Consider the following 26,343-nt stretch of genomic DNA (forward strand, 5'->3'; position numbering starts at 1 on the left):
GGTGAAAAACCTTCTGAGGCCATTTCTAATCTTGTGTTTCCTTAAAAAGTGTGTGTGTGTGTGTGTGTGTGTGTGTGTGTCCACAAGTTCTTCCACTAGTAGTAGATGTATGTCTGTATTTATGTGTACAATTGCTATCTGTTGTAGAGCTGCAGGAAAACAGCTCTCCTAACAGATCTGCACACTGTTCTCGCTAGTTGGAACAGCAGCTGAAGTTCCATGTCTTAGGAAAAGAAATATTTTGCAAGTATAATGAGGTGTTTTATCATGCTGAACAGAATGTGTTGTCTAATAGAGGATTCAGAAAATCAAACCAGGTAATGTGGCCATCCTTTTCAATGAGGACATTTCAGATTCCAACAGAGCAAAGTGACCTCCAGCATCCCAAAATAGGAAGACACTTCGAAAGCACGAGCTCCTACGTTTGACTCCAATATGAAGAAAATCACAAAGAAACATTTCATACACTGAGAACCAAGTGCAACACAGCAATACTTAAGAAGACAACATACCTCAGGTCAATTAGACACATTCCTATTACAACGACTAATATGTTATAACAGTAAAGAAAATACAGCATGTGCAAATGTACTCAATTATACCAATACAACTCTCAAACAATGCCCTTACTATCCATTTGTTCTAGTAAGAATGATAACATTATTCAGTCTGGTTATTTTCAAAAAGAATTTTACTACTCTAACAAATCAATATGTTCATCATACAACGTAAGCAACGAGATTAAAGACTCTTGTAGTGCTTTTAGTTCTCGTAGTTAACCAATAAGACAATTAACTATAAATTCTAATATAAATGTAATTATTGATTCAGATTATTTTAAGGTTGGTCATTGAGAGGAATGATGAGCAACAATAACAAAAAAATTGTTTTAAAGACATGAATAAGTAAAATCAGTTACCCTGAAGTGAGTTTCCTGGGAATTGGTGGTCTTTAAATACTCTTCCTACTTTTCTAGTGCAGACCTTATCTTATATAGATGGCATCATAGGAAGCCACAGCAATTTAAATATGAAGGTTCATGTGTTCTTAAAGGAAATAACAAACTCTTTCTCTAGTGTCCACATGAAATTTTTGAATAATAGTAGACTACTGAAGAAGTGGCCAGATTTCCACTTTGACTTAAATAAAACATGGAAATAATACATTTATTTTCAGTAATAAAACACTGGTGCTAATTAAATTAACACTCAAAAATGCTATGTCAAAGGCTGGTTTAATGAGACCTCCAAATAATCATATTTTATAAAATTTAGTTTAGAATCATTAGAAATGTGTTTCAGAATTGTTTGAGCCTAAGATAGTTTAAGATAGTTTTTACTCATGAAATGCCTTACTGAAATGGATTCATTCACATAAAATCATGTCAATTCTGTGCCTTAAGTTCTTTAACTCCAGTTATTATAAAATTTTAGAAGTTCATAGACTAATAATTAGATTTACTAGAAATTCTGTCTTGGAAAACAAACAAAAATAAACTCATTTCATAAAACTAGTGCAATACTGACATAATCATAAATCCAATATTCATAGTATCCAAGATTTTTTTGGTTTGGAGGGAGTTAGTTTTTGGGTTTTCTTTTCTTTTTTCTTTTTTTTTTTTTTTTAGAGAAAACCTTACATTTTTTTTTTACCATTTAGTGAATTCTTGAAACAAAATCTTTTGGATATTTCCTGTCACTTTGGTTTACATACCCTCAACGATTTCTTTTTGCTTAACTGTATTGAACATTTAGAACATAATGGCATTCTAAATGAAAGAGCATTTAGAACACCATTAATCTTTCATGTATGATGGAAAGCCATGAATCGTCTCAATAAATCAATGTTCTTGAAAGACACAAAAGAACCCAGCTTTAATTCCAAATCCTCTACTTAAAACACCAAATGTCTTTGTATTGCACCGAGTGCTCCAGATGGCTAACTGCTTTCAGTTATGCTAAACTCTGCTTCTTCACAGTATTCTTTTCTCTGTGCCTTCAGACTTTACATTAAAAGTTACTGCTTGTGCATAAACCGTTGCAGGCTACTATATTCTTATCTGTAAATGTGGATAATTTTTAGGTGGGGAAGAGCGTAAGGAATCCCAAAGCCTTAACAACACATTGGTATGAACTTTAAAACATATTGAGGATGTGACTGATTCTGATAAGTTCTTATTCAAGATCTAGTCCATCACCAACCAACGTCCTTTTGAATGGACCTTACCATCTGCTCATGGTTTTGCTAGCTGAGGACTGTGAGAGTTTGGAACTCTACAGCAATCTTCATTTCACAGTCACAGACATTTCGACCCTCTGTCTACCATGTCCATTTCAAGTTGGAATCTCAGAAAAACTCCAGATAGTGACTTCCTCAGGGCACCTCATGTGCTTTTTAAAACAACTCATACATTCCACACAGTGAAACCACTTGCATACATTAGCTCCTTCCAAAAGGAGTTAAAGTGGCATTTTTAATGAGTGCTAAGAAAAGCTCTGATTTCAGTCTATCTTACATGCTTTCCTTAGGCGACTTGCAGGGCCTTCCCTGCTTCCTGTGCTTGAAACAAAACACTATTCTCGCCTCCTCTTCTCTCCTTTCATCAGCTAAGCTCGCCTTATACATCAAAAACAACGGTGACATCAGACACTTGGAATAGCTGGTCAACTAATGCCGACAAGCTGCAGGAGTTCGGAACAGCATTTACATCAGAGAAGGCAACTCTCCACTGATACCTTCACGCGCAAGTCCTGCCTCCAGGCTGTGCCCAACCCCTCCACCCACTGGACACTGTCCAACCAAGACCCACTCTGCTGCCCAGCCCCACGCACCTGAACATCCTCCCGCGGCCAGCCCTCTCCAGCAACCCCAGCAGACTACATAGGCATTGCTGGAAAATCAAGCGCAGGTCAAACCACAACACTTGGAAGAAGAGGCACAGACACAAGCCACACGGGTTGGAAGAAAAGGTGAGTAAACGCCACTGTAATAATACATTCAACAACTGAAAGAGCAATAGGGCACCACCAGAGCCCAGTGATCGATCCTACAACAGCAAAAGCCGGACACTCGAAAGCAGTTGAAACATAGGAAAACGAACTTTAAAATCACTGTATGAAGATGAGAGAGGCTCTTAAAGAGGAAATGAAAAATTCCCTTAAAGAAGGGAAGGAAAAGACAAACAAAAAGCTGGAAGATGTCTTCATGCTCGTGCTCTCTGTGCTCCTGCCAGGGCTAAGCTGCCTGCCTGCCACCCTGAGGAAGCTTCTGCAGCCGCTGCTCCACTGCTCTTGTGTTTCTGCCTCAGCTGTCCTTAATACGCCAACGCACCCACTGCAATTGCTGCTGCTGTTGCTGTATTCCTAATGTCACCACGACTGCTCCTTCTGCAGTACCACCACTGGAATCCCTCCGCCACATCGCTGGTGCAGGTGCTACTGCTGCCTCACACCGCTGGTGCAGCTGTTACTGCCGTCCTACCGCTTCCGCTTCTACCACAAATGCTACCCTCATTCCTGTTGGTGCTGATGCTGCTGTTTCAGAGCCAGGCTGGCTGCCCACAGAGCAGGCTTGAGAATTTGCAAATGTGTGATTCCCTCCTGTATAATTAGCAGGAGCCCTTTACCAAGAGGGTCTTTGCTATGATGCGATGCGTTGCATGCTACTTCACATCACCATTTAAGGTCTGATTCACATTTCCCTTAAACTTTTGAGAATAATTTACATCGTAAATGAATGTCCATGTAAGGGCTTCTCGTGTGTAGTAATGTTTGAGAACGAATCAAATTAAAGCATTTGCATATAAAAGTCAAATATGTTTTCCAAACTTTAAATTTTGCTTTGTTTAAATTGAAATATTAAAGGACGTATAGATTAAAGAACCAGAGACCACGATTTAAAAAACAATTGGGGAAAAGTATTTGGTTACGTTCCACTACTTTTTATAAATCAGGATGTTAGGGTTTGTCTTTCCACATTCACTTGACTAAAACCATGCTTCTGTGTCTAAAGCATTCTCATTTATAGCTCATTACAAAAGAACTTAAAGTGATATTTGTATTCTATGCTACAAACTCATACAAAAAACACAAAGCAGTGTATGCCAAATACAATGAAAATACCAGCTAATCATTTTTCTGACATAAAAAAAAAGTCTACAGTCAAACGACTGTTGTCTAGAGTGACAAACCAAGCCCCTGCCCTTCCTAGCAGTATGCTACAGGCAGTTACGCTGTCCTTTCCATGTCTCCATTTCACCAACTGTAAGATGCTGCCAGCAGCAGAACTTACTTCTAAGCATCATTTTAAGTTTGAATGAAAGAGCATAAGTAGCCATCTGTTGTTACTGAATGTTAGCTTTTATTGTCTCGGGGAGAGTATAGCTTATTATTGCTCAAAGATCAGGTTCCGTGAGTGCATAGTAATTGCTTACTAGCTACTAGTATAACTAGAAATGATGTTAAAAATCAGCGAGTAATTGCATTTCCTGAGTGAGCCCTACAAATATGGTATCTAAATAGCCAAAAGGCCTGGGCCTCTGGAGGAAGAAGGGTTTCTGGAGAGCTGAGATTATAGTCGCACGGGGTGAAGCTGGATTTACACAACAGGAAGGAAAGGAAGAGGGCAGCGAGTACTGTAGCCAGAGGGGGCCGGGACTCAAGCAAGAAGGAAAGACAGGCATTAGAAGGGACGGCAGCCTAGACCTGGGTGTAGAGGAAAGCTGGTATCCACTTAATTGCACAATGATGTTTCATATTAAATTATTTAAAAAACAGAAAAGAACAAAGACAGGCATCTTCTAACAGATGTTACATTATAGAGACCAAAAAATTAATTTCACTTCACACAGGTCAAATAATTCAGGAAATCCCTATCTAAATCTAACACTGCCCTAGTTTGCTTTCTGCTCCTGTGATTCTGACTAAAAGAAACTTGGGGAGGAAACGTTCATTTCGTTTGCACCTGCAGGAACAGCTCATCACTGAGGAAGGTCAGCAGTAGCTGAAACAGAGCGCATGTAGGAGAAACACTTACTGGCTTGTTCCCTCCTGGCTGCCTTTCTTACACCCACCAGGATTGCCTGGCTAGGGGATAGCACCGCTCACAACGGGTGGGCCCTCCAATATCAGCTAGCAATTAAGAAAATGACCCACAGATATGCCCAAGGGCAAGTCTGAAGGAGGAAATTCATCAGGAAAGGTCCCTCTTCCCACTTGGGTCAAGTTGACAATGAAAATTGTCCACCACAAACACTAAAGGCTTGTGTGGTATAAATAATAATGCATCAGTGAAAGCAACTGGAAACACCACTCAATATAGCAGTGGTCTTCTAGGTTTTCTGACAACAGACTACTTTACTTGTATGCGGCAAGTGTGGATTTGCAGTGGGGTTGCTTGATGCCACAGCCTCAACAATATTCCAGGGGATCAGCAATGGGGTGAGATTGAAGAACAGGAGGTCACAGCCAATTATTCACAATAACAATGAGACTAACACTCTAACACAACCCCTCTGGTTCTGGTCTCCACTTATTGCTTACAGACAAGTAGATTGGAACCCAAGGCCAGGGCCAGGAGTCTGGCTAACATGCTCCTGCCTCTATTTTCCATCTCGCTACAAAACTGAAAATCCTAAGTGGTTTTCACTCTTTGCTGAAACAACCTTGGGAAGCTCTCTAAATCGGCTCTGCTAAAGGCTGGGATGATGACATCTGTTTCAGTTGATTCTCATGGCTGTGCTCATCTTGTATGTCAAACCAGCAATACCGAACAAACTCCCTAAAGGAACCAACTGCTAAGTTACAAACTACATGAAGACATCCCTGCTCAGGTACACCCAGATACCAACACTTCCTTTTCTCTTTACATAGCCTCAGGCAGTCTGTATTTCTCATCTAGATTTCCTAGGTCTGAAGTCAGCAGTCTAATTCCTGTTCCTTAGCTTGAGGATATGGGAAAGTATAAGAACTTAGGCCCAGTAGGGAGTCTCAGGTATTGACTGAGTGCCTGAGAGAATATGGCCCTCCTCTTCCCTCTTTGTTCCCTGGTCACTATGAGGAGAAGTGGGCCCCCTCTTCCTTCTTTTCATTTCCTGGTCACCCTAAGGTGAGCCTTCCACTATACTAAATGTGCCCTGCTGTCATGTCTACCACACATGCCTAAAAGCTACTGGCCAGTCATCCAAGGGCTGCAGTCTCATGTTTGGCTGTTCCCTCACAATGTCTGGGCTCATTGCCACAGGCCTTTGTTGGTGTCAAGGGCATGCACCTTCTGCAACCTGTCTCATGATCCAAATCCCATTGACAGTTATGCTCCTTATTGCCTCTTCTACCACAACCACTACTAGAAAGCAAAAACCAATTCATTCTTGTCTGAGCATTTAATTAGGAAGCACACTTAGTTATATCCATGAGGAACATCCCCTCCAAAGTCAGCTTAACATCCAAATTTAATGTAGCTAACTATAAGTGTGACCCAGAGAAAATATACATTTTCTGTTTTCTAAGCATGTCCTTTACTCTTCTCTCTCCATTTTGCTATGTTGCCACAGTCTCCCTTTGAAGCCCAGGCAAGCCTTGATTTGCCATCCTCCCTGGTCGTGTTGATTTAAAACTTTATACTTCTCTTTACAACTGATTAATGTTTCATCTAATGTGATATATTCAGGTTCTCTGAAAGCAAACATTATTAACTCTTTCACAGAAATGTTGGTTGAACACATTTTCTGATTTAAAAACCGGCGAATCTTCACTAAACTACAAACAACACTGGAAGTTCGGTTTACAGCATGGACCAGCCTCAGTGCTGTCAATCATCTGCATAGTGCTTGAACCTTCATCTTTTCCTCGCGTTTTCGTGGGATAATTTATGATGATGTGTAGTAATTAAGAACAGAAAACTGTATTAGAAAGAACAAAAGCTTTGGAAACAGATGAACTTGATTCTAAGTCTTTCCACAGCAATGTGTTCCCACAGCCATGGTTGCTCATAACCTCTGTGTAAAGTGGGGTATGATAGTTCCTTTTTCATTGGTGTGATAAAACACCATAAACAAAAGCATTGTTGAAAGGAAGGGTTTATTCAGCTTACACTTCCAGGTCCCAATCCATCATTAACTGAAGTCGGATATTGAATTCAAACAGAAACTATGGAGGGAAGGTACTTACAAGCTTGCTTCCTGGCTCATGCTCAGCTGGCTGGCTTTCTTACATACTCCAAGACCTTCTGCCTAGGGATGGTGCCACCCACAGTGACCTGGGCCATTCAATCATCAACCAGGACAGTGCTCCACAGACAGGCCCATAGACCAGTGTCATAAATTCTTTACTAAAGGTTCCTATTTTCTCTGGTGACTCTAGGTTGTGTCAAGTTAGCAATAAAGACTGTTCGGTACAGTAGGTGTCCAGCCCTGCCTTAGGGACCACTGCACAGTTAACTTGTTATTTCTACAGAAGTTGTTTTGACAACAAAATAAACAAACAAAAAGAAGCATTTTGCTCCATTTCTTCCACTACAGCACCAAAAAAAAAAAAAAAAGGCATCAGAGTGACACAACTGGAAACAGAATGGACGCTTCCCATCATAATTCTTCACAGGAACAGACTTAGAAATGGCAATGTGCAACCATCAGATGAGGGCGTTCGAAGACTTACTGTTAGGAAATGTTCCCTATATGTAGCTAAATTAAAACAAAGGTTTTTACAGCCTAAACATGGCCTGAAGTCTACATTATGACATAGTCGGTGAAAACTCAATGTCCTTTCAATGTTTTATAGCAACCCCTAGATGGAAAACCTAAAAATGGCTTCAGCACCACCAAAAGTGTCCAAAAGACTATGAATTATAGAATACTCATCTGTGTTTGTATTATAAAATATAAAACAGATTTTGTTGCTTACCTAAAGTAAATGCCTTCAAAACGAAGTATTTTAAAAACAGGACTCATCTCCCTTTCTTAGCTAAAACTCTTCTGAGCTTTTCCCACCAGCTCACTGGACATTCAATGGCATTTAAATTTGATTTTTGTGCTAGATTTCAAGTAATGAAGAAAATTACCATAGAGATGTTTTGATGTACATCCTTAATAATTCCCTTAAATTTAAATGCTTGGTTTATTCCCATCCACACCATGTCCTTAGATGTGTCGCCACCATTCCTGTGTCAACAGTAGCTATTTACTTGACCAGTAGTTGTTTACATTTTTGTGAAATCATTGCCTTCTGGACCACACAAGGAGTAAATGTCAAATGAAGGAGCCTCAACAGTAAGCCAAGCAACCTTCAAGAAGAATCTATACTCTTGTGAGGTATATTTTCCTCCCAAGGCTTAGTGAAAGGCTACATTGTTTTCCCTTTAGTAGAAACAAGCACAAGGCTCAAACAGGCTGGGCATCTGCCTGAAGTTCCTGGCTTTGAACACTGTACCCCGGTTTTCAAATTCTGTTGACCAGGGAGCTGAAGAGAGGTTAAGAGCACTGGTTGCTCCTCCAGAACTCATGAGTTCAAATCCCAGCAACCATATGGTGGCTCAGAACTTTCTATAATGGAATCCAATGTGCTCTTGTGGCATGTAGATATATGTGAAGACAGAGCAGCCATATATAGAAAATACATAAAGAAATAAATCTCAGCCTGGAGAGATGGCTCAGAGGTTAAGAGCACTGGTTGTTCTTTCAGAGGTCCTGAATTCAACTCCCATCAACCACATGGTGGTTCATAACCATCTATAATGAGATCTGGTGCCGGCTTCTGGCCTGCAGGCATACATGGAGGTGGAACACTGTACACATAATAAATAAATTAATAAAAAAGAAATAAATCTCAAATTATGTTGACTGTAAAACTTCAAAATGCAGTGTGCCTCCATAACTAACATCAAAAACAATAGAAAGGCTCTCTAAAAATAAAAAAGTTCATCAAATCTGTTAATGAGGGATGGAAAGTTAACTTTAGGGAATAGCAAACTTATAAAGATAAAATTTTAACTGTGGTTTTATTTCTCCAGGTATTTATACTTTGTCTCATGTTCTTTCAACCAAGAGAATGTGTTTAGGGCACTTTTTAAAATTATTTTTCAATTGTGTGGGGGTGGATTTGGGAGCCCATTTATATTTAATAGGTATGGAGGTCAGAGGTCAATGTCAGTTTTGTTTCTCAGGTGCTATGCACTTTGTGTTTTTGAGATAGACTTTCATACCTAGGCCAGAGTTAAGAGTGTCAGAAGTATGGTCCGTGACCCCCAGGGATCTGCTTAGGTGTCTCCTTCAGACAATCTCTAAGACAGGAGGATGAGATGAACTCAGAAGTAAGTGTGCAATGTCATGCAGCTAACACTCAGCAAGTGTGCCAAACTCCTATCCCACACAATCTCTCTTCTCCCGTGTTGCTACACCTCACCCGCAGCAGCACCCCACAAACCACCATCTACCACCATTTTTAAACAAAAGTATATCTGGTCTTGGATGCTGAGTGACAAGCATTGCTCATGGGTATAAACGCATTGATGAATTCCCACAGATACACAGAGAAAGGGATTCAGGGATGGCCACCTCTATCGCATCAGCCTTCTGCACTGGATTGACCCAAGTTCTTGGAAAGCTAGTTTGACCCCCCTGTCCAAAGCCATCTTGCTCCACAAAGAAAAACTCCTCTCCCACATCCTTCATTTCTCAATAAGTCAGGGGTCAAGTGGTGCTCTCAGTTTGCCAGGCCCTAGGCTCAGGACACTAAAAATTCATTACTTACTTCCCACTAATTATGACCTCAATGGAAAGATAATTTCTGTATTTTATTATTCAGAGTAATAAAACAGCAAGCTGGCTTTGCAAAACACAGGCAGCCCTGGCCCGCCTAGACACAAACATGAATGGCTATTTTAATGGGCTTAGTGGGTGATTTAATACACTATCTTTAAAAAATAGACAATGACTCAACTTTTTGAAGCAAATAACAGGACTCTGAGTGGCTCCTACTGCGGAAAAAAAATCACTATAACAGGGACACAGAAGCAATTCAGTAACGTTTAATGGCAACCATGGTTCAAATGCTCCATTATTACACAGTTTGACATAATCACACTTAAAACTATCATTAAAGCAACACATAAAGTATGGGCCCCATTTTATATACTACTGCTAGTAAAAATGTCACAAGTCTGAAAATTGCTATAAATGCAAAATAACAAGGACAATATCTAATATACTTTGAAACTTAAAAGACATACAGAACATGAAATGAACTAAATTTCTGAGGAGATGATAGAAAATTCGGAGGTGTCATGGACAAGGAAGGCTACCTCCGTTCTTTTGAGTATAAATGATGTCTTGGGGAAGCCATCTGGTTGGGAGGGACCGTGACAGTTTCATGGAATGGGAAGAAGTGAGCGAGTAGCTTTGTCTGTGAGCCACGTTTTCACAGCTAAACTTCCTGCTTCAAGTTCAGCTCAGCGTTCATTTGAGAAGGCTTTGTGGGTCTCATAGACCTGCTGCAGTCTCAGACTGGAGTTTGGAGTCAGCCACCAGGGCAGGCTGGGAAGTGGGTAATTTCCACTGTGATACCTCTGCCACTCACATCTGTCATGTGAGCAGACTGCCAATCACTGTCAATCTTGCTGTCACTTCCACCTGAGGCTGCAAAGTCCTCATAGCACTCAAAGCCTGGGCATCTCTCCCCTCCTCAGCCCCTTTCTCTATCCTGTAGCTCTGCCCCAGTAGGTCAGACATTCTCCTGGAGATAAGTGGAAGTAACAGTCACTCTGAGTCATTTGTAATGCTTGAAACCATGTCACATCTTCAAACATCATCATCGCTTCAGTGGGGCTGGTGGGACTGTTAGCTTACAGCTTTAGCAGTTTGTATTTCTTAATGAGTAGAAGCAATGTAGGCCACAAATGACTAGAGGCGATATCAAGTATTTTAACCACTGCCTAATGCTTTACAAAGACAGAAATGGTCCCCTGTAGATGAAGCCACAGCTTTTCTGAAACACTCCTTAGTCAGGTTCCCCCATGAGAGTCTGGAGAGCCACTGTGAAAAACACTGATAACAGGAACCTTCTTAAGGTACCAGCAGAGAATTCCCCCAGGAGAGCCCCGAGAATCTCTTCCCATTCACAAACCAGCTGCCAGAATGTCTCTTCTGTAATAATAACCATGTTCATGGTGTGAGAAGATGGAGAGAGACGGGGGGGGTGGAGGTTAGTCTAAGAAACAATAAAAGTTACAGGTTCCAGTGACATGGAGGCATTTAACAGAAGTGAATGACTAGGGCTATGAACTTGGAGGAGATTAAATACAGGGAGCGCCTACAATGACTTTGTGATGGTCGGTGTGTACATCACAGTCGCCTAGCTAAGAACAATTTCATCAAAGGTTGTTCCGTTGTTCGGGTCTGGAAGAAATGACATTGGAGGTAGACAGAACAAAAGTGGGCAATATAAACAACTCATTCAAAGTGCATCCTGGAAAGGACGTTTTTAAAGTCATTCTTAAAACGAGTAGCAGGGGTGAGTGCTATTGGGAGCAAATTCATAGACTGCAGTCACGCCACTGCCATGCATGTTTCTAAGCAGCTCCTGATGTCCCCTTAAACTGGAAACTTCTTTGGTTTTTACTTAAGGTGTTTCTTAAGTGCAGGAAGAAGACCTAGAGTCAGGTCTTGACCATATGCAAATTATCTGCCAATTAGATCCCTGTTTATCATCATGATTTCATTGTCTAATTATGTCATGGAGGGGGAGAACCCACTCTTTGTACAATAGGAGTATATGGCTAATAGATCATTACGTATGTATTATCATCGTTATTATTATTAGTGTGTGTGTGTGTGTGTGTGTGTGTGTGTGTGTGTGGTGGGGGAATGTGCAACAGTGTGTGGAGGAAGTCAGAAGACAACCTTGGAGGTGATTCTCTCTGTGTCCGTTGGATCTAACTCAGGTCACAGGGTAAGGAGCAAGCACTTTAACCTACTGAGTCATCCTGCTGCTTCATGTGTGTATATCTTATAGGGGAGATTGATGTAATAATTAATTTTCCCACTTGCCTTCATTTTCTGTATCCTGCTCTCCTCCATGGGCTGTTCTTAAACAGACTACTAAAATTCTGGGATTAGGAAATATAATCATGGACGGTGATGGCATGTGCCTTTAATACCAGTATTAGGGAGGCAGAGGGAGGTGGATCTCACTGAGTTTGAGGCCAGCCTGGTCTACAAAGCGAATTCCAGAACAGCCAGAGCTATTACACAGAGAAACCCTGTCTCGAAAAACCACAAATAAATAAATAAATAAATCCTATTCTATTTTAGAGACACTTTAAGGAATATTCAAATCTACATTGGCTCCTCTTATTTGTCAGTTAGTCCTATCCTGAATGAAAAGTGTACATCTGTCAATCACTAGACTGTCCCCACCTTCACCACTAAACCTCATCTCAGCTGCCTTAGTTCTACTTAATGTTCAGACAGCTCACCTAACATGAGCCAACTCTAATTCTAAACTTCCTGAAATAAAATCATTTCTTAACTTAACTGTTAAGCACCCAGCATCTCCATCTTCTCTTGGTAATCAGTATGGCTTTGTTGTGATAATTAATAGATTATCCAATGGCTAAAACTCATTCTAGTCTTGATTAAATACATCCAACAATGTATATAAGGGTTGGGCTGATATATATATATATATACATATGTATATATATATATATATATGTTTCTGTGTGTGTGTTCTTCTTGATATGTTCAGAGGTTCAGAGGTCAACATCAGGTTCACCCCATGACTCATGTTCTTTAGAATACAGTACAATTATTTATTGCACTATATGAAGATTCCAATCTCAATGTTTTACCAGTGTTCTGTGTTATGTGGGATGGCATGTGCATAGAGAATCATTGCCTTGCACCCAGCTGAGGACTGGGGTTATATAAAACAAGGCTCTATCTGACTGCCTGAGAAACTGTTTTGTGGGGAAGCCCATTTCCACTACAAAGAGCCATTAAAAAAAACTTCTCACTTTTGGAGGCCTCAGAAATCTCTGGGGCCTTGGATAGTAGATGAGTGTTTACCATGGCGTACGAATGAACTTTGGGAGCCCATTCCACATGGAGGGATGCTCTGTCAGCCTGGACACATGGGGAAAGGCCTAGGTCCTGCCCTGGATGAAATGACAGACTCTGGAGATCCCCCCAAGGAGGGCCTCACCCTCCCTGGGGAATGAGGTGGGGATTGAGTGGGGGGCTGGTGGAGGACAAGGGAGGAGAGGTGGGAGAGGGAGCTGGGATTGACATGTGAAGCATTCATGTTTCTAATTTAAATAAAAATATATATTGCGGGAAAAATTAAAAAATAATATAATTGAAACAAATGTTGGGGAAGTTCTTATTCTTTATTTAATATTTGAAAATGAATGGCTTATTTGATGGGATAAAATCAAATACACTTGGCTATTAAAATATAGAACTTTAATTATAAATAAACTATCTTATGAGTTTGCAAAAAAAAAAAAGAAGAAAGAAACTTCTCACTTTTATAATGAATGGACGGAGCCCGGCAAATTCAAGCAAAGTAACTGACAAAGGTGATGGCAAAATTTGGGCTAACAAGACAAACTTTGAATTGTGAATGATTTCTACCCATTCCCAGGAGGGTTGGGAATCACTCCATGTAAAGAGTTTTCTGCAAGCCAAATGTCCTGTGTCGCCATAAACACAGATGCACACACCACTGGACAAAGACAGCAAGTGCAGAGGCAAAGTCATACACTGCCGCCGGACTGACTTGCAGGAACAAATGGCTGCAAGAACGCATCATGGGGGGACAGGGCCATCACTAATGGCGCTGGGGAAAAGCCTTATTCATAGGCAGTGTGAGTCCAGCTATACCTTCATTCCTCACCATGTAAAAATGGACTGGAGATGAAAGGTCAGACCTCAAGATGGACATTAGAATAAAACAGTATACCTCCTTCCAAAATAGAGATCATGCGGGGGGTTGTTGTTGTTGTTGAAAGCTCAGAAGAGCAGACAATAAAATAAAAAAAAGCACATACAAATCAGACTAAAACACTTCAGAATGACGGAACAAACCAACAGTCTATAGAGGAATCTGACAGTGGTTAATGATGAAAACATATGAGAATAAAACTGAAACATGTCAAAAGCATCAAAATGAACAACAGAGGTAAATCATGGGCAAAAGATCCAACATCTCCAGAAGATGTGTAGATAGAAGGCCAACAGGTCTGTAAAGAATGTTTGACATTGAAGAGCTTCAGGCAAACATGATCCCAGGCTATGATGTGACCCCCCCCCCCCCACTCCAGTTAGGATAGTTGCCATCTAAAAACAAGATTAGTACTGCAGAGTCTGGAAGAATTTACTCACATACACCATTGGCTGGTGGGTTAATCAGCTTCCCATGACAATAACAAAAGCCCTTGAATGATCAATGGATAAAGGGTTTATTCTGGATTACAGTTTTGGAGGCTGTGGTTCATGACCCATTGGCATCCTTGGTTTGGGCCAGTGGTGAGGCAACAGATTGGGTTAGAAGTGCATGGTGGAATGAACTGGCTACATCATGAACCAGAGAACAAAGAGGAAGAGGAAGGGATCATGGGCATTGTCCTCCTTCAGGGATGTTCTGAATATCCTAAATGCCTCCCCACACACTAAGCTACAGCTCTCCAGGGTTCCACCATCCCTTAGTAGTGACACCTTAGGGAACAAGCCAACAAAATCTGAACTGTAGCAGAAGAATGATAACTGGTGGCACCATCACAGAAAACACGAGGGAATTTTTGTACACGCATTAAAGAGAGAAGTGCCACAAGAGACAGTAACCCATCCCTGGATGTGTCCAGACAGAAGGAAATGCAGGCATTGGAGAGACAAAGCCACATCCATGTTGACTGGGCCCTTTACAGTAACCAGGATATAAAACCAACCAACCCACGTGAGCATCAGCAGATGGGTGGGAAAGAGCACATGACTCATGCGCAGTGACAATGCATGAAATGAAATCTGCAGCCACGTGGATGAGACTGGACCGTGTGAGGCTGAGTGAAATCACCAAGCATGCACTGATGCCACGTGATCTTTGTGTGTCACTCAGACCTGAGAGCTGATGTCATAAGAGGAGAATACAGTGGAGTTCATGGAGTCTGGTGTATTTGGAGAGGATATGGTCAGCTAGGGGTCTCAACTACACTACTGCCATTAAGAGGAACATATTTCAAGAGAATATACAACAAGGCAACAACAATTGCAGATGATACAATGTATTTGTGAAACATGTAAAGGAGGTGTGTGCTAAGGACTCTCCTCAGGAAAAATAACTGTTATGTAATAAACTGACAGAGTAGCAAGGCTTGACCACATCACAATGAACATACATACACATACGTGCATACATACATATAAAGACACATACACACATGCACACACATACATGCATGCATACATATATACAAACATTACACATACAAACACACTTAGGCACACACACATACATGCACACATGCACATAAACACGCTCTTGTACACACAAACATATTCTTCAGAACATTCATTTATCCATCATTTAAAATAAACATATTTGAAATTCATAAAATAAACTACAAAAAAAATCCTTCCTGACAAAGTCTCCATTATTTATACCAATATTTTCTGAATTACAAATGGCTGAGAGTATCTTCAATAGGCAAAGGTCCATTTGGAAGGCTGCACAGACCACAGATTTTCACATAACTACACAGGTAAATATGCTGATTGATTTCCTGCTGTGTTGTCAGTAAGTCCCAAAGTAATGTCCTTCTTGGGTTGGTAAAATCAATAATTAGCTGAATAAGGAACCAAACCAAAACATTCTTCCATTGCCCTCTTCAACCTACCTGTTTGTGAATGAAGCAATCTCGGATATTTTAATTGAAAAAACAAACAAAACAAATAAAAAAAATACCACATTGTTATCAACTAGAAAAAAATTACAGCCTCCTACTCTATTCTGTAAGTTATGGCTAAAGAGAATTTTAAAATGTGAGATATCATTACTTCAAATTTTCAGTATTGAACATGTACCATCTTTAAACAGAAAAGAACATTATGTCCCGTGTAATGTTAATAAATCAGTATCCTATATTTTTCCGTTGCTTTGTCAAAATTAGCACCTCAGTTACCTTTCTGTGGCTGAGGTAGAGCACCAGGAATGAAAGCAACTTACACACAAAGCGTTGCCCTTTGTTTATGGGTCTAGAGGGATAAAAGTCCACAGTGATGGACAGGCAGGGCAGCAAGCCACAGGAGTAGGAAGCTGAGACATCACCTCTCAACCACAAACAGGAAGCAGAGACGGAAACAAGAAATGAGGCGAGGCCATACACTCTCAAAGCCTTCTCCAGTCCCCAGTGACTCCTCTACCAAAGCTCCACCCCCTAAAAGCTCCAAAATCCTGAATGGGGAACAGTTCTCACTCAAGTCACCACAACCAATAAAGAAAGACAGTTAAGGCACATCCTTAACCAGGAGGCCCTTGAGGAGTTTGGAGGAACATAAGGAGGCCCAGAGGCCGGTGGCCAGGAAAGCAGTGTATGTGACCCTGGTTGGGTGCAGGACCTTCCATTCACAGTCACCGTATGTCACACCACCCTTTCGTCCCTCTGTTCTTCCCAATGTCTGACAATCCTCATTCAGTCTGTAGAGCAGAGGTAATAACTATTCTCTGCCCTTATTCAACTGACAGGTCAAGTTTACCAACGCAGTCCCTTCCTGCAGATTTTCTTGGACTCACTCCTCAAAGGGGAGCTGTGTTCTGACCTTGGTTTTCCTACCCTGTTACTCAGCAGTAACAAGTTTGCAGCCCCTATGGCATGCTGGGTAATAAATGAAACTGAAATTTAAAAAGACCAATATAACAAAGTCCCTGGCCATCATGATGTCTAACTGAGACCCTACACTGCAAGTTTGTAAATAAAACAGATTTCTAAATTTTAATTAAAACTAACTAATTAATTAATCAATTGACATATTTCAGAAGACAGACTTGGGAGGCATTCCTGCCCCTGTCAAGCTTTAGCTCTGACAGGCAGAGTAAAGGAATATGTCCAGAGTGAGCAATATCAAAGGTACATCCCTCATGCCCATCCCAGGAGAATGCAGGCCAATCGTCCAACCCTCTCATCACACAGAATGTGTGACACCGTGACACACTGATCTGAGTCCCCAGCAAGCAACCCAGACCTCTATCAGGCCAGACAAATATGTTAAAATGTCTGAACCTGGAAAGGGACAATGCATAAATCACCTCTGCCGTCCATATTTTACAGCTTCTCTTTGCAGAATCATAATGAACCAATTGAGCAAAATGAAAAAAATGCTCACTTTACATATTGGAAAAACACAATCAATAATAACATGAAATTTTATCTCCAAACTACTGCTTTCTGTACTCCTTGGGAATAACAAATAAAACATTTGGTTTAAATTTTAGGAGTGGTTGTAACTTGGGAACTCAGTTGGTTTACAATTTCAGCATTTTAGTATATTGAGGGTATCCTGATACATGGGTGACTGTGCATTCTCTCTCTCTCTCTCTCTCTCTCTCTCTCTCTCTCTCTCTCTCTCTCTCTCTCTCTCTCTCTCTCTCTGTGTGTGTGCCAGAGAGAAAGAAAAAACATGTACACTCATATAGGTACACACACACACACACACACACACACACACAGTACTCAGACAAATTCTCCTTTGGTTTGTCAATGCAGAGGACAGGAAGTCTGAAAGAGTACATTTCATACTGATGCTAACTGAGGCTAAAGACACAAGTGGGCATATAGTCCCCATTCCTAACCAAAGTTATTTGTAATAATAATTATTTTTAGTCTTCATGCCTATTTCAGAGACATCTCTATCTGGCACACTTATAGCAAACTAATCTTCCCCAATTGGATGGGTAAATCACAGGCATGATGGACCTTCTAATGGCACCCATGAGCATTCCTTCCCATGCTCTGCACCCCTCTAATAAAAGCAGCTGAGTGAAATAAACACCTAATCACGTCATCTGTTTAACAAATTCAGCCACTATACAGAGAGACTTAATTGCTAGGCTTCAGTAAATATTTTGGTTTTCAAACTAATCAAGGCTGTTCATCTCAGAAAGAAAAAAAAACTACAGAGAAGAGAGAGATGGAATAAGCTCAAACCAAATAATGATTTATGCATAAATCATGACATGATCCAAACCAAAGACCTCTGATGTTAAGATCTTTCAAGAAATAAGTGGGCATAAGGACACAATTTGTCTCTGGAGCCTCTCGGGCAAAGATGTCTAAAGAAAAATTGAAATCCACTTACAATTACATCACCACTGGGAATTATATCTCTAATGAGTACTAGTGTCCTCTGATCTCATCCTAGGATGCACACAACTAGCGATCACAAAAAAAATAAATAAATAATCACAGGGAATTTCAGAAGATAATAATAAAAACAAGCACTCAAAATGAAAGCACCCTTGGTGTCCCCCAAGGAAAAAGCAAGCAAATAAACACAGCAGCCTCAATTTCACCACCATGCTGTGTTTGGATCCCTGCCAGGCATCAGAAACCACATTTGATAGTTTGTATTTTTGGTTGAAGGGCAGACGCTAGGACATCTAGGAGGGGAGTGGGAAGCAGGAGGGGAAACTCAGAAAGTATCAAACAGTTTTCTAGAGGGTAGCTGTAGAGTTCTTGGCGATGTTCACGGCCCTGGAATGAAGGATCTTAACTGAAAAGACGCCAACAATGATAATAGGATGGGTGGAGGCAAAGATTCAGTCTGAGCCCCTGGAGGATCGGCTTGGGACTGATTTGTGCACAGAGTAGCCTTTCCCACCTGGAGACAGGGCAAGTGCCTGCACCACGGCATCTAACAGCACACTTTTATCCCAACAGTCGGAGTGGAACTTCACATCTAACTGTTCACAGCTACCTGAGCTAGTTTAGGAAGAAAGAGAAGTATTTGTTCCGTGCCAGCAGGTAGTCTGTAAACCCCTCAGGAAGAAGAAATCAGGAATCTCCACAAACTTGGCTCATCACACTAAGATTACTCACTGTCTGTAAAGAATCTGCCAAGTTTTCTGAGAACGGGGAAGTCAATACTGGCCTGATGTAAACTGCCACGCAGGCTCCCGTGAAACCCAACTCAGAAATCTAACCCGTTCAGAGATCTAGCAGAACTCTTCTCCTCGGAGCAGGGATTTCTTTCCGTTAGTACGGTGACTCTGCTCACATAAATGGACTTAATTGCTTCTGCAAATGGCAAATGCTTTGTCAGTAGCCTTACACTCGTGCCTGTAGTTAAGGGACATTAAAGGGACATTTTTTAAGATCATTATTTTATTGTAACCTGGATTATAGCTGCATCTTCTGAAATTGTCAGTATGTGACAACTTTTTTAGTTTTCCCTGTTTATAAATGTAGCCATGAAAACACAGTTCAATCGTAGAGAATAAGCACAATGACAAAGACATTTATAAAAAGCCCACCCAGAACAAATAATAAAGGAATACACGCTTTCTTACCTCTGCTCTCTGTGTCCTGGGAAAGGCAGATGACTTCTCTATGGCATAAACATCCACCAGGTAGAGACATGCTCCCTGCTCCCGGTCCAAAATGGCTGCGGTTTGAATGATGCCAGTCTGCCGTCCAATGGTAAAGAGACGTCCAACAGTCTTTTCTTCACAGTGGACAGAAACAATGTAGTACTCCACTGGAGCTTCTGCCCCTCTGGGGCTAGCTGCTTCTATGGATATGACGTTGGTACCAATGGGCTCCCCTTCCTTCAAGATGGTTATGTATTTGTTCTGTGTGAAAACAGGCCCATCAAGGCCCTGGAGGATGACGGTCAGTTCCGTGGTTGACTTCCTCCTTTCTGGGCCCAGGTCTGTGGCTGATACTATGAGGTTGTAGATGAGCTGTGAAGGGACCAAAGCAGAAGCCACGCGCAGGTCTCCACTGTAACGATCCACAGTGAAGGTGTCTGTGTCCCCATTCACTATCTCGTACTCCACCTCGCCATTAGCGCCTTCATCTGGGTCTGCAGCCATGATGGTAGTCAAGACAGAACCAATCATGGCGGAAGGGTCTGCAGCCAGGGCATTTTGCGATATAAACATTGGAACATTGTCGTTGAGGTCTGTCACCAAAATGGTCACGTTTTTCAAAGCATACCTCCTGGTTTCTATCGGCACAGCTTGGTCGTTGGCTTTCACTGTTAACTCAAAGAGATTGGCAAATTCCCGGTCAATCTCAGCACTGGTGTAGATGGTTCCTTTGACTTCGTCTATGCTGAAGTGGTTGCCTCGGGGCATCTGTTGGATGATGGCGTAAGACAGCTGCCCATTTATATCTGCATCTGGGTCATGTGCTGTCACAGAAATGACAGACGTACCAAGCGGGACATTCTCCACTATAGACTTAAAAATGTCTCCTGGAGGAAAGCTCGGGGGGTTGTCATTGAAGTCCCTCACGTGGATCACCACTGACATTGTAGATGACCGAGGCGGCCGCCCTTGGTCTTTCGCTGTTATATTTAATTTATATAAAGACTGTGTCTCAAAGTCCAACTTCTTGGCCAGAAAGATACTCCCAGTGTTTGGACTGATACTGAAAGTCCCATGGTTGTTCGACCCCGTGATAGTGTAGTGTAAGTCCGCATTGACACCCGAGTCAGAATCAGTGGCAGTAACGGAGGACACAAGTTCCCCGATCCTCATGTTTTCCAAAACATCCACAAATAAAGTTGACTTTGGGAAAGAGGGGGTATTGTCATTTTCATCCAAAATATCAATACTTAAAGTACAGGTTGAGTTGAGGGAGATGGCCCCTGAATCCACTGCCTGGATGAGAAGGGAATAGGCCGGGGTTGCTTCATAGTCTAACTTGCCTATGAGAGTCACCTGACCAGAGAACTTGTCTATGGCAAACTGTCTTTCTTCATTTCCTTTGAGAATAGAGTAATGAATGAGGCCGTTATTTCCTTCATCCATGTCTGAGGCAGACACCCTTAAGACCTGGGTCAGATTGGTCGCTGTCTCTGATACTGTAGCTTGGTAAAAGTCTTTTAGAAACTTGGGAGCATTGTCATTGATGTCCTTCATATAGACATGCACGGTGGCCTGGTCCTTGAGAGGCTGAGGGAGGCCCTGATCTGTGGCTATCACTGTGAAGCTGAACACTGCTGTCCCCCGTCTCCTCATGAGTGACTCCCTGTCAAACTTGTGAGTGTTGGTGATCTCCCCAGTGACAGTATGCAACTCAAAATCAGGCTGTGCCACCTCAAAAGCATACCTTACTTCCCCATTAGGCCCAAAGTCTTTGTCCACAGCACTGACTTTGCCTACGAAAGACCCAGCTCTCTGCTCCTCCTCGAAGTAAAACGTGTAATTGGTACTGTTAAACAAAGGTCTATTGTCATTCACATCTTCTAAAATCACAGTGACATTCACAGTAGCACTTAGGGGCTCCACTGCCCGGTCAGAGGCAACAACCAGCAGCACATACCTCTCCTGAAGTTCACGGTCCAATTCACTTTTTATATACAACTGACCATCTGGGAATATGCCAAAGGCATCCCCAGTGTTCCCATCTGTGATGGTGTATGCTATTTCCCCATTTGCCCCGGAATCTTTATCGGAAGCCTGTACTTTAAAGAATCGAGAATTCACAGGCTCGGACTCAGAAAGTGTCACCTCATAGGAAATCTGGTCAAACACTGGGGGGTTGTCATTGACATCATGGACGTAAATGGTCAAAATGATGCTGGAGGAGAGCTGGGGGACACCCATGTCAGAGGCCAAGATTTCTACCTGGTACGAGCCAGCTTGGACATCCAGCGCACCCAGCAGACTGATGTTACCATTCTGCTCATTGATAGCAAATAGGTTCTTGGGATTCTGCTTCAGGCTATAGAGCACCCTGCCATTGACGCCTTCATCGGGGTCCACAGCTCTGGCCTGGAAGATGCTGTGTCCCGCCTGCCAGTTCTCCACTGCGTTTATACTTTCTACTGCCTGGAGGAAGTGCGGGGCGTTATCGTTCAAGTCTTTCACTGTGATGTTAACCAAGGTGTCTCCTGTTACTGCGCCCCCACTGGCCACTACTCTCAGCTGATAAAAGGACTGTTCTTCCCTGTCAATCACACTTGCTGTGGTCAGCTGTCCTGTGACAGGATTCATAGCAAACATGCCTCTCTGGTCCCCAGTAGTGATGAGATAGCTGATGTTGGCATTGAGGTCCATGGTGGTGGCAGAAACACTGCCCACGTGGTACCCAAGGGCCACATTCTCAAAGACCACAAAGCTGTAAGCAGCCTGGCTGAATACAGGTGGGTTGTCTTGTGTGTCTAACACTGTGACTGTTACTATGGCCTGGTTAGGAGACTGTAAATTGCCCCCATCTGTGGCCACTACTTGCAGCTGGTAGGCTGTTCTTTCTTCTCTATCTAGGGCCATTCTTGTAGAAATAACCCCACTCTTAGCATTAATCTGAAACTTGGACCTGTCCCCAGCTGATATACTGTACTGAACAGTTCCATTGGGACCCATGTCTGGGTCGGTAGCAGACACTGTGGTGACATAGCTACCTCCAGGCTCATTCTCCTGTATATGGGCAAAGTATTGGACTGGGTAGAACACAGGGCTGTTGTCATTGATATCCAGAAGACTGACATTTACCTGAGCTGTGGATGACTGGGGAGGGGAGCCCAGATCTGTGGCTAGAATCAATAGGCAGTAGAAGGCTTGTTCCTCTCTGTCTAGGGAGGAAATAGTGCTCAGCCTCCCAGATACGGGATCCAGGCGGAAGAGCCTTTGGTCACTCTCAGCCTCTTGCAGGGAGAAGCGCACTGTCCCATTGTCACTCAGATCCCCATCAGTTGCCCCTAGAACCAACAGTTCTGTCCCAGCTGGAGCATTCTCAACAACAGACACCTCATAGCCTTCAGGCTGGCTAAACACGGGCTTTTCATCATTGACATCCAAGACAGTTACCACAAGCTGGGCATAAGATACCTTGGGATGGACCCCCTGGTCTCGGGCACTGATATTCAGTACAATCTGGGAGGCAAGTTCACGGTCGAGGCCCCCGGAAGCACTGGTGGTCACCAGGCCACTGTGCTCACTGATGTGAAACCAGCCCAACCCATTTCCAGAGACGATGCTGTAACGTAGATTAGCATTGAGACCAGAGTCGCCATCGGTGGCAGACACCCCACTCACATAGCTTCCCGGAGGCACCTCCTCGCTCAGGTTCACTCTGTACACTTGCTGCGCAAAGACAGGAGGATGATCATTGATGTCATTGACAAAAATCACCAAGCTGGCCACGGAGGAGCGCGCCTGAACCTCGGCGGTAGGGGGCGCCCCGGAGTTATCCGAGACCGAGACTGTGAGGTTGTAGGAAGGGATTCTCTCGCGGTCCAGGGCGCTGGCCACCTTGATGAGACTCAGGTTGGGCACCTTGCTCCTCTGGACCTCAAAGTGGCGCTGCTCATTGCCCCCGAGAATCTGCACTGAGATGTTTCCGTTGGCTGCCGGGGAGTCCGCGTCAGTCACAGTGAGCAGGGCCACCACGGTACCTACCTGAGCATTCTCATCCACCGAAGCATAGCGCGAGGTGGCGGGGAAGTAGCGGAACTTCACTACCGGGTCGTTGTCGTTGACATCCAGAAGCTGGATGATGGCTTCGGCGCGCCCAGTGAGCGAAGGCACGCCCCGGTCCGTGGCCTGCACTGTCAGCGAATACTGTCGCCGGGCCTCGAAGTCTAGTGGCTCTCGAACGGTGATGAGCCCCGTCTCCGGGTCCATCTGGAACGGGGTTCCCTCGTCCTGCAGCCGGTAACGGATGTCCGCATTGGTGCCCTCGTCCGCGTCCGCCGCCGCCACCTGCAGGACACTCGAGCCCACAGCCGCGTCCTCAGGCACCCCCGCCTGGTAATGGGAACTGCCAAACACCGGGGGATTGTCGTTAATGTCCTGTACAGTCACATTGACCTGAAGGTAACCCCGCCGCTTTGGCTCACCCTTGTCCTCCACCTCCACCAGGAGCTGGTACTGAGGCGTGACCTCGCGGTCCAGTCCGCCCTTGGACACCAGGTGCAGGAACGCGCCCTCGCCACTGGGATTCAAGGTAATGTCCAGGCGAAAGCGACCCGCCTCGTTGCCGCGGACGATGCGGTAGGAGCGGTGGTCCACGCCGTTGGAGCCGATGTCAGAGTCTGTGGCGGTGTCCAGGATGACCTGACGCCCGCTGCCACTGTCCTCCTTGAAGGTGACCACGATCGAAGGATCCGGGAAGACTGGGGCGTTGTCGTTGAGGTCACGCACCAACACCCGCACCTCCGTAGGGTAGGTGGGCGCGCTGGAAAGGACCACCAGGTTGACCACGTCGCTGGGCAGGCTCTCGCGGTCGATGGTGGCGGTGGTGTACAGCGCTCCGGTGCTGCTGTTAATAGCGAACAGGGCGTGGCTTTCACTGAGCCGGTAGGTGAAGCCGGGGCGCGTTGGGATGGTGCCCACCAGAGTCCCTGGAGGCTGCTCTTCCATCACCTGGAAGACCTGACGCTGCTCAGCCGCTTGGACGCGGGCCGGGCCGGGGAGCAGAGACAACAACCCCCAGACTCGCAGCAGCTGGCACAGGGATGGAGAGAGTAGCGGGAGCCGCCTGCGGCCGGGAGCCGGGTCTGCGGCCAAGTTCATGGTCCTGGTTTCCAGGAACCGCGAGAGGAAGAGAAACAAGGTGAAGGAAACGGGACAGTCCGGAGGGCTTCTGAGTGGCGCCAGCCAAAAGCCAGTTTGGCTAGAGATCTCTGCGGTTCAGAAGAGTGAGCGAAGGGCAGACAGCCAGGAGAAGGCTCCTGGTGGCCGGTGAGACGCGCAGCGCAGGGGAGGGTGAGGCCACAGGCGGCGGGGCATCCCTGGGCTCTCCCGAGAAAGTTTCCAGGCCTCCAGACACTTGGATTAAAATCCCGAGTCTGAGCGTCCTGGCCGCAGATAAGCGTTGCGAGAGGCGGCCTGGATTTAAGGGACCTAAGGAGTCACTTGCTGTACGCACATCTCTCCAGAAACTTTAGGACTTACCCGGAGCGTGACGCAGAACAGGACAGAGCCAAGGGCCGCAGAGCCTCTGCGCCCCAGAGACTAAGCGGGGACGCGGGGTGAACCCGAAGCTGGCGGTGCAGACTCTTCTCGGGTTTCACTCCCGGAGAGCTGGGAAGGTCGCCTCTGGATCCGGCTCCCTCTCCCCTTAGCGGAGGCTTGCGGGGCACTGCGTCCCCACCGTGTCCCAACAGCGCTCAGTTCCGTCCTTTCGCGGGTAACCCGAGCTGCCTCTGCGCCCACCGTTGCTGGGAGCCCGAGGTCCAGCCCAGGCTGCCGCAGGCGCTGCTCGGCATCCTTCACCTCCTCGCCCGCATCATTTGTACATCCATAGAACTCGGGTTCCCCTTCCTCCTCCGCGTCGCGGGGGTCGGGCCGCAGTAGCAGCAGCAGCAGCAGCGCTGGTTCCCCGAGTCCCCTCTCCTCACCATGCCAGGGGCTCTTCCCCGGGCGTCAGAGGGCACCAGCGCCCCCGAGAGCGCCTCACCCTTGTCCTGGGATCTGAGCTTTTATTGTCCCGGGTCAGTTTCACTTTGTAATCCGCTAGGCTTTGTGTTTGGTGTGGGGTGGGTCCCTCCGTCGTGGTCCCCCGGGCGATGGGGATACGGAGGTGCGGGACAGCTGCACGGGGCGCCGGTTGGGCGCGCTCCTCCGCAGCCAGGGCTCGGAGGTGGCACCGCGGCAGATCTGGAGCCGGGCGAGTCCCCCGCTGCCTCTCCGGGTCCCTCGCACTCTCCCCGCCCCTTCCCCGCTGCGCGCACACACGCACTCACACACACGCGCGCACACACGGAGGGGGGGAGGGCTGTCCGCGATCGCGAGCAGGACTGAGAAACTTTGCTCGCCCCTCGTTGCTTCTGGACTCCAGTGGCCGCCACTCCCCTGTTCTGGTCCTGTCACCCGCGGGCCCTGCCCCGCTACAGCCCATTGGCCACAGCCCCGCCCGGCGTCCCCGCCACCCTTGCCTCTGGCCGCCACTGGCTGGGGCGACGCTCGTCACCGCGGCCTCCGAGGCTGTGGGCGGGCGGTGGGCGAGCCCCGCGGCGGAGGCGCAAAGAAGGGGGCGACCACCCCCCAACTCCTTTCTATTTATTTATTTTTCCCTTTTGGTCAAACCTTGGCCAGCGTTGGCGCAATCACAGCAAGAGGCAGCGGCGGAATAGATGGGGGTGGGGTCAGGTTTGGAAATAAATAAGTTTAGTGGCCGGAGCTGGGGGTG

General features: G+C 44.8%; 1 protein-coding gene across 1 annotated transcript in view; it reads right to left on the reverse strand.

The window, feature by feature from the left end:
* Positions 1-26,028, reverse strand: part of Fat4 (FAT atypical cadherin 4) — a 136,140-nt gene extending 110,112 nt beyond the window's left edge. The window contains exon 1 of the mRNA XM_005069688.4: positions 19,551-26,028. Within this exon, the coding sequence (XP_005069745.1) occupies positions 19,551-24,725 (5,175 nt within the window). The 5' untranslated portion in view covers positions 24,726-26,028. The remainder of the gene's footprint in view (positions 1-19,550) is intronic.
* Positions 26,029-26,343: the final 315 nt, after the last annotated feature.

The sequence above is a fragment of the Mesocricetus auratus genome, unplaced genomic scaffold (genome assembly GCF_017639785.1).
Source record: "Mesocricetus auratus isolate SY011 unplaced genomic scaffold, BCM_Maur_2.0 Super-Scaffold_100011, whole genome shotgun sequence".
NCBI lineage: Eukaryota > Metazoa > Chordata > Mammalia > Rodentia > Cricetidae > Mesocricetus > Mesocricetus auratus.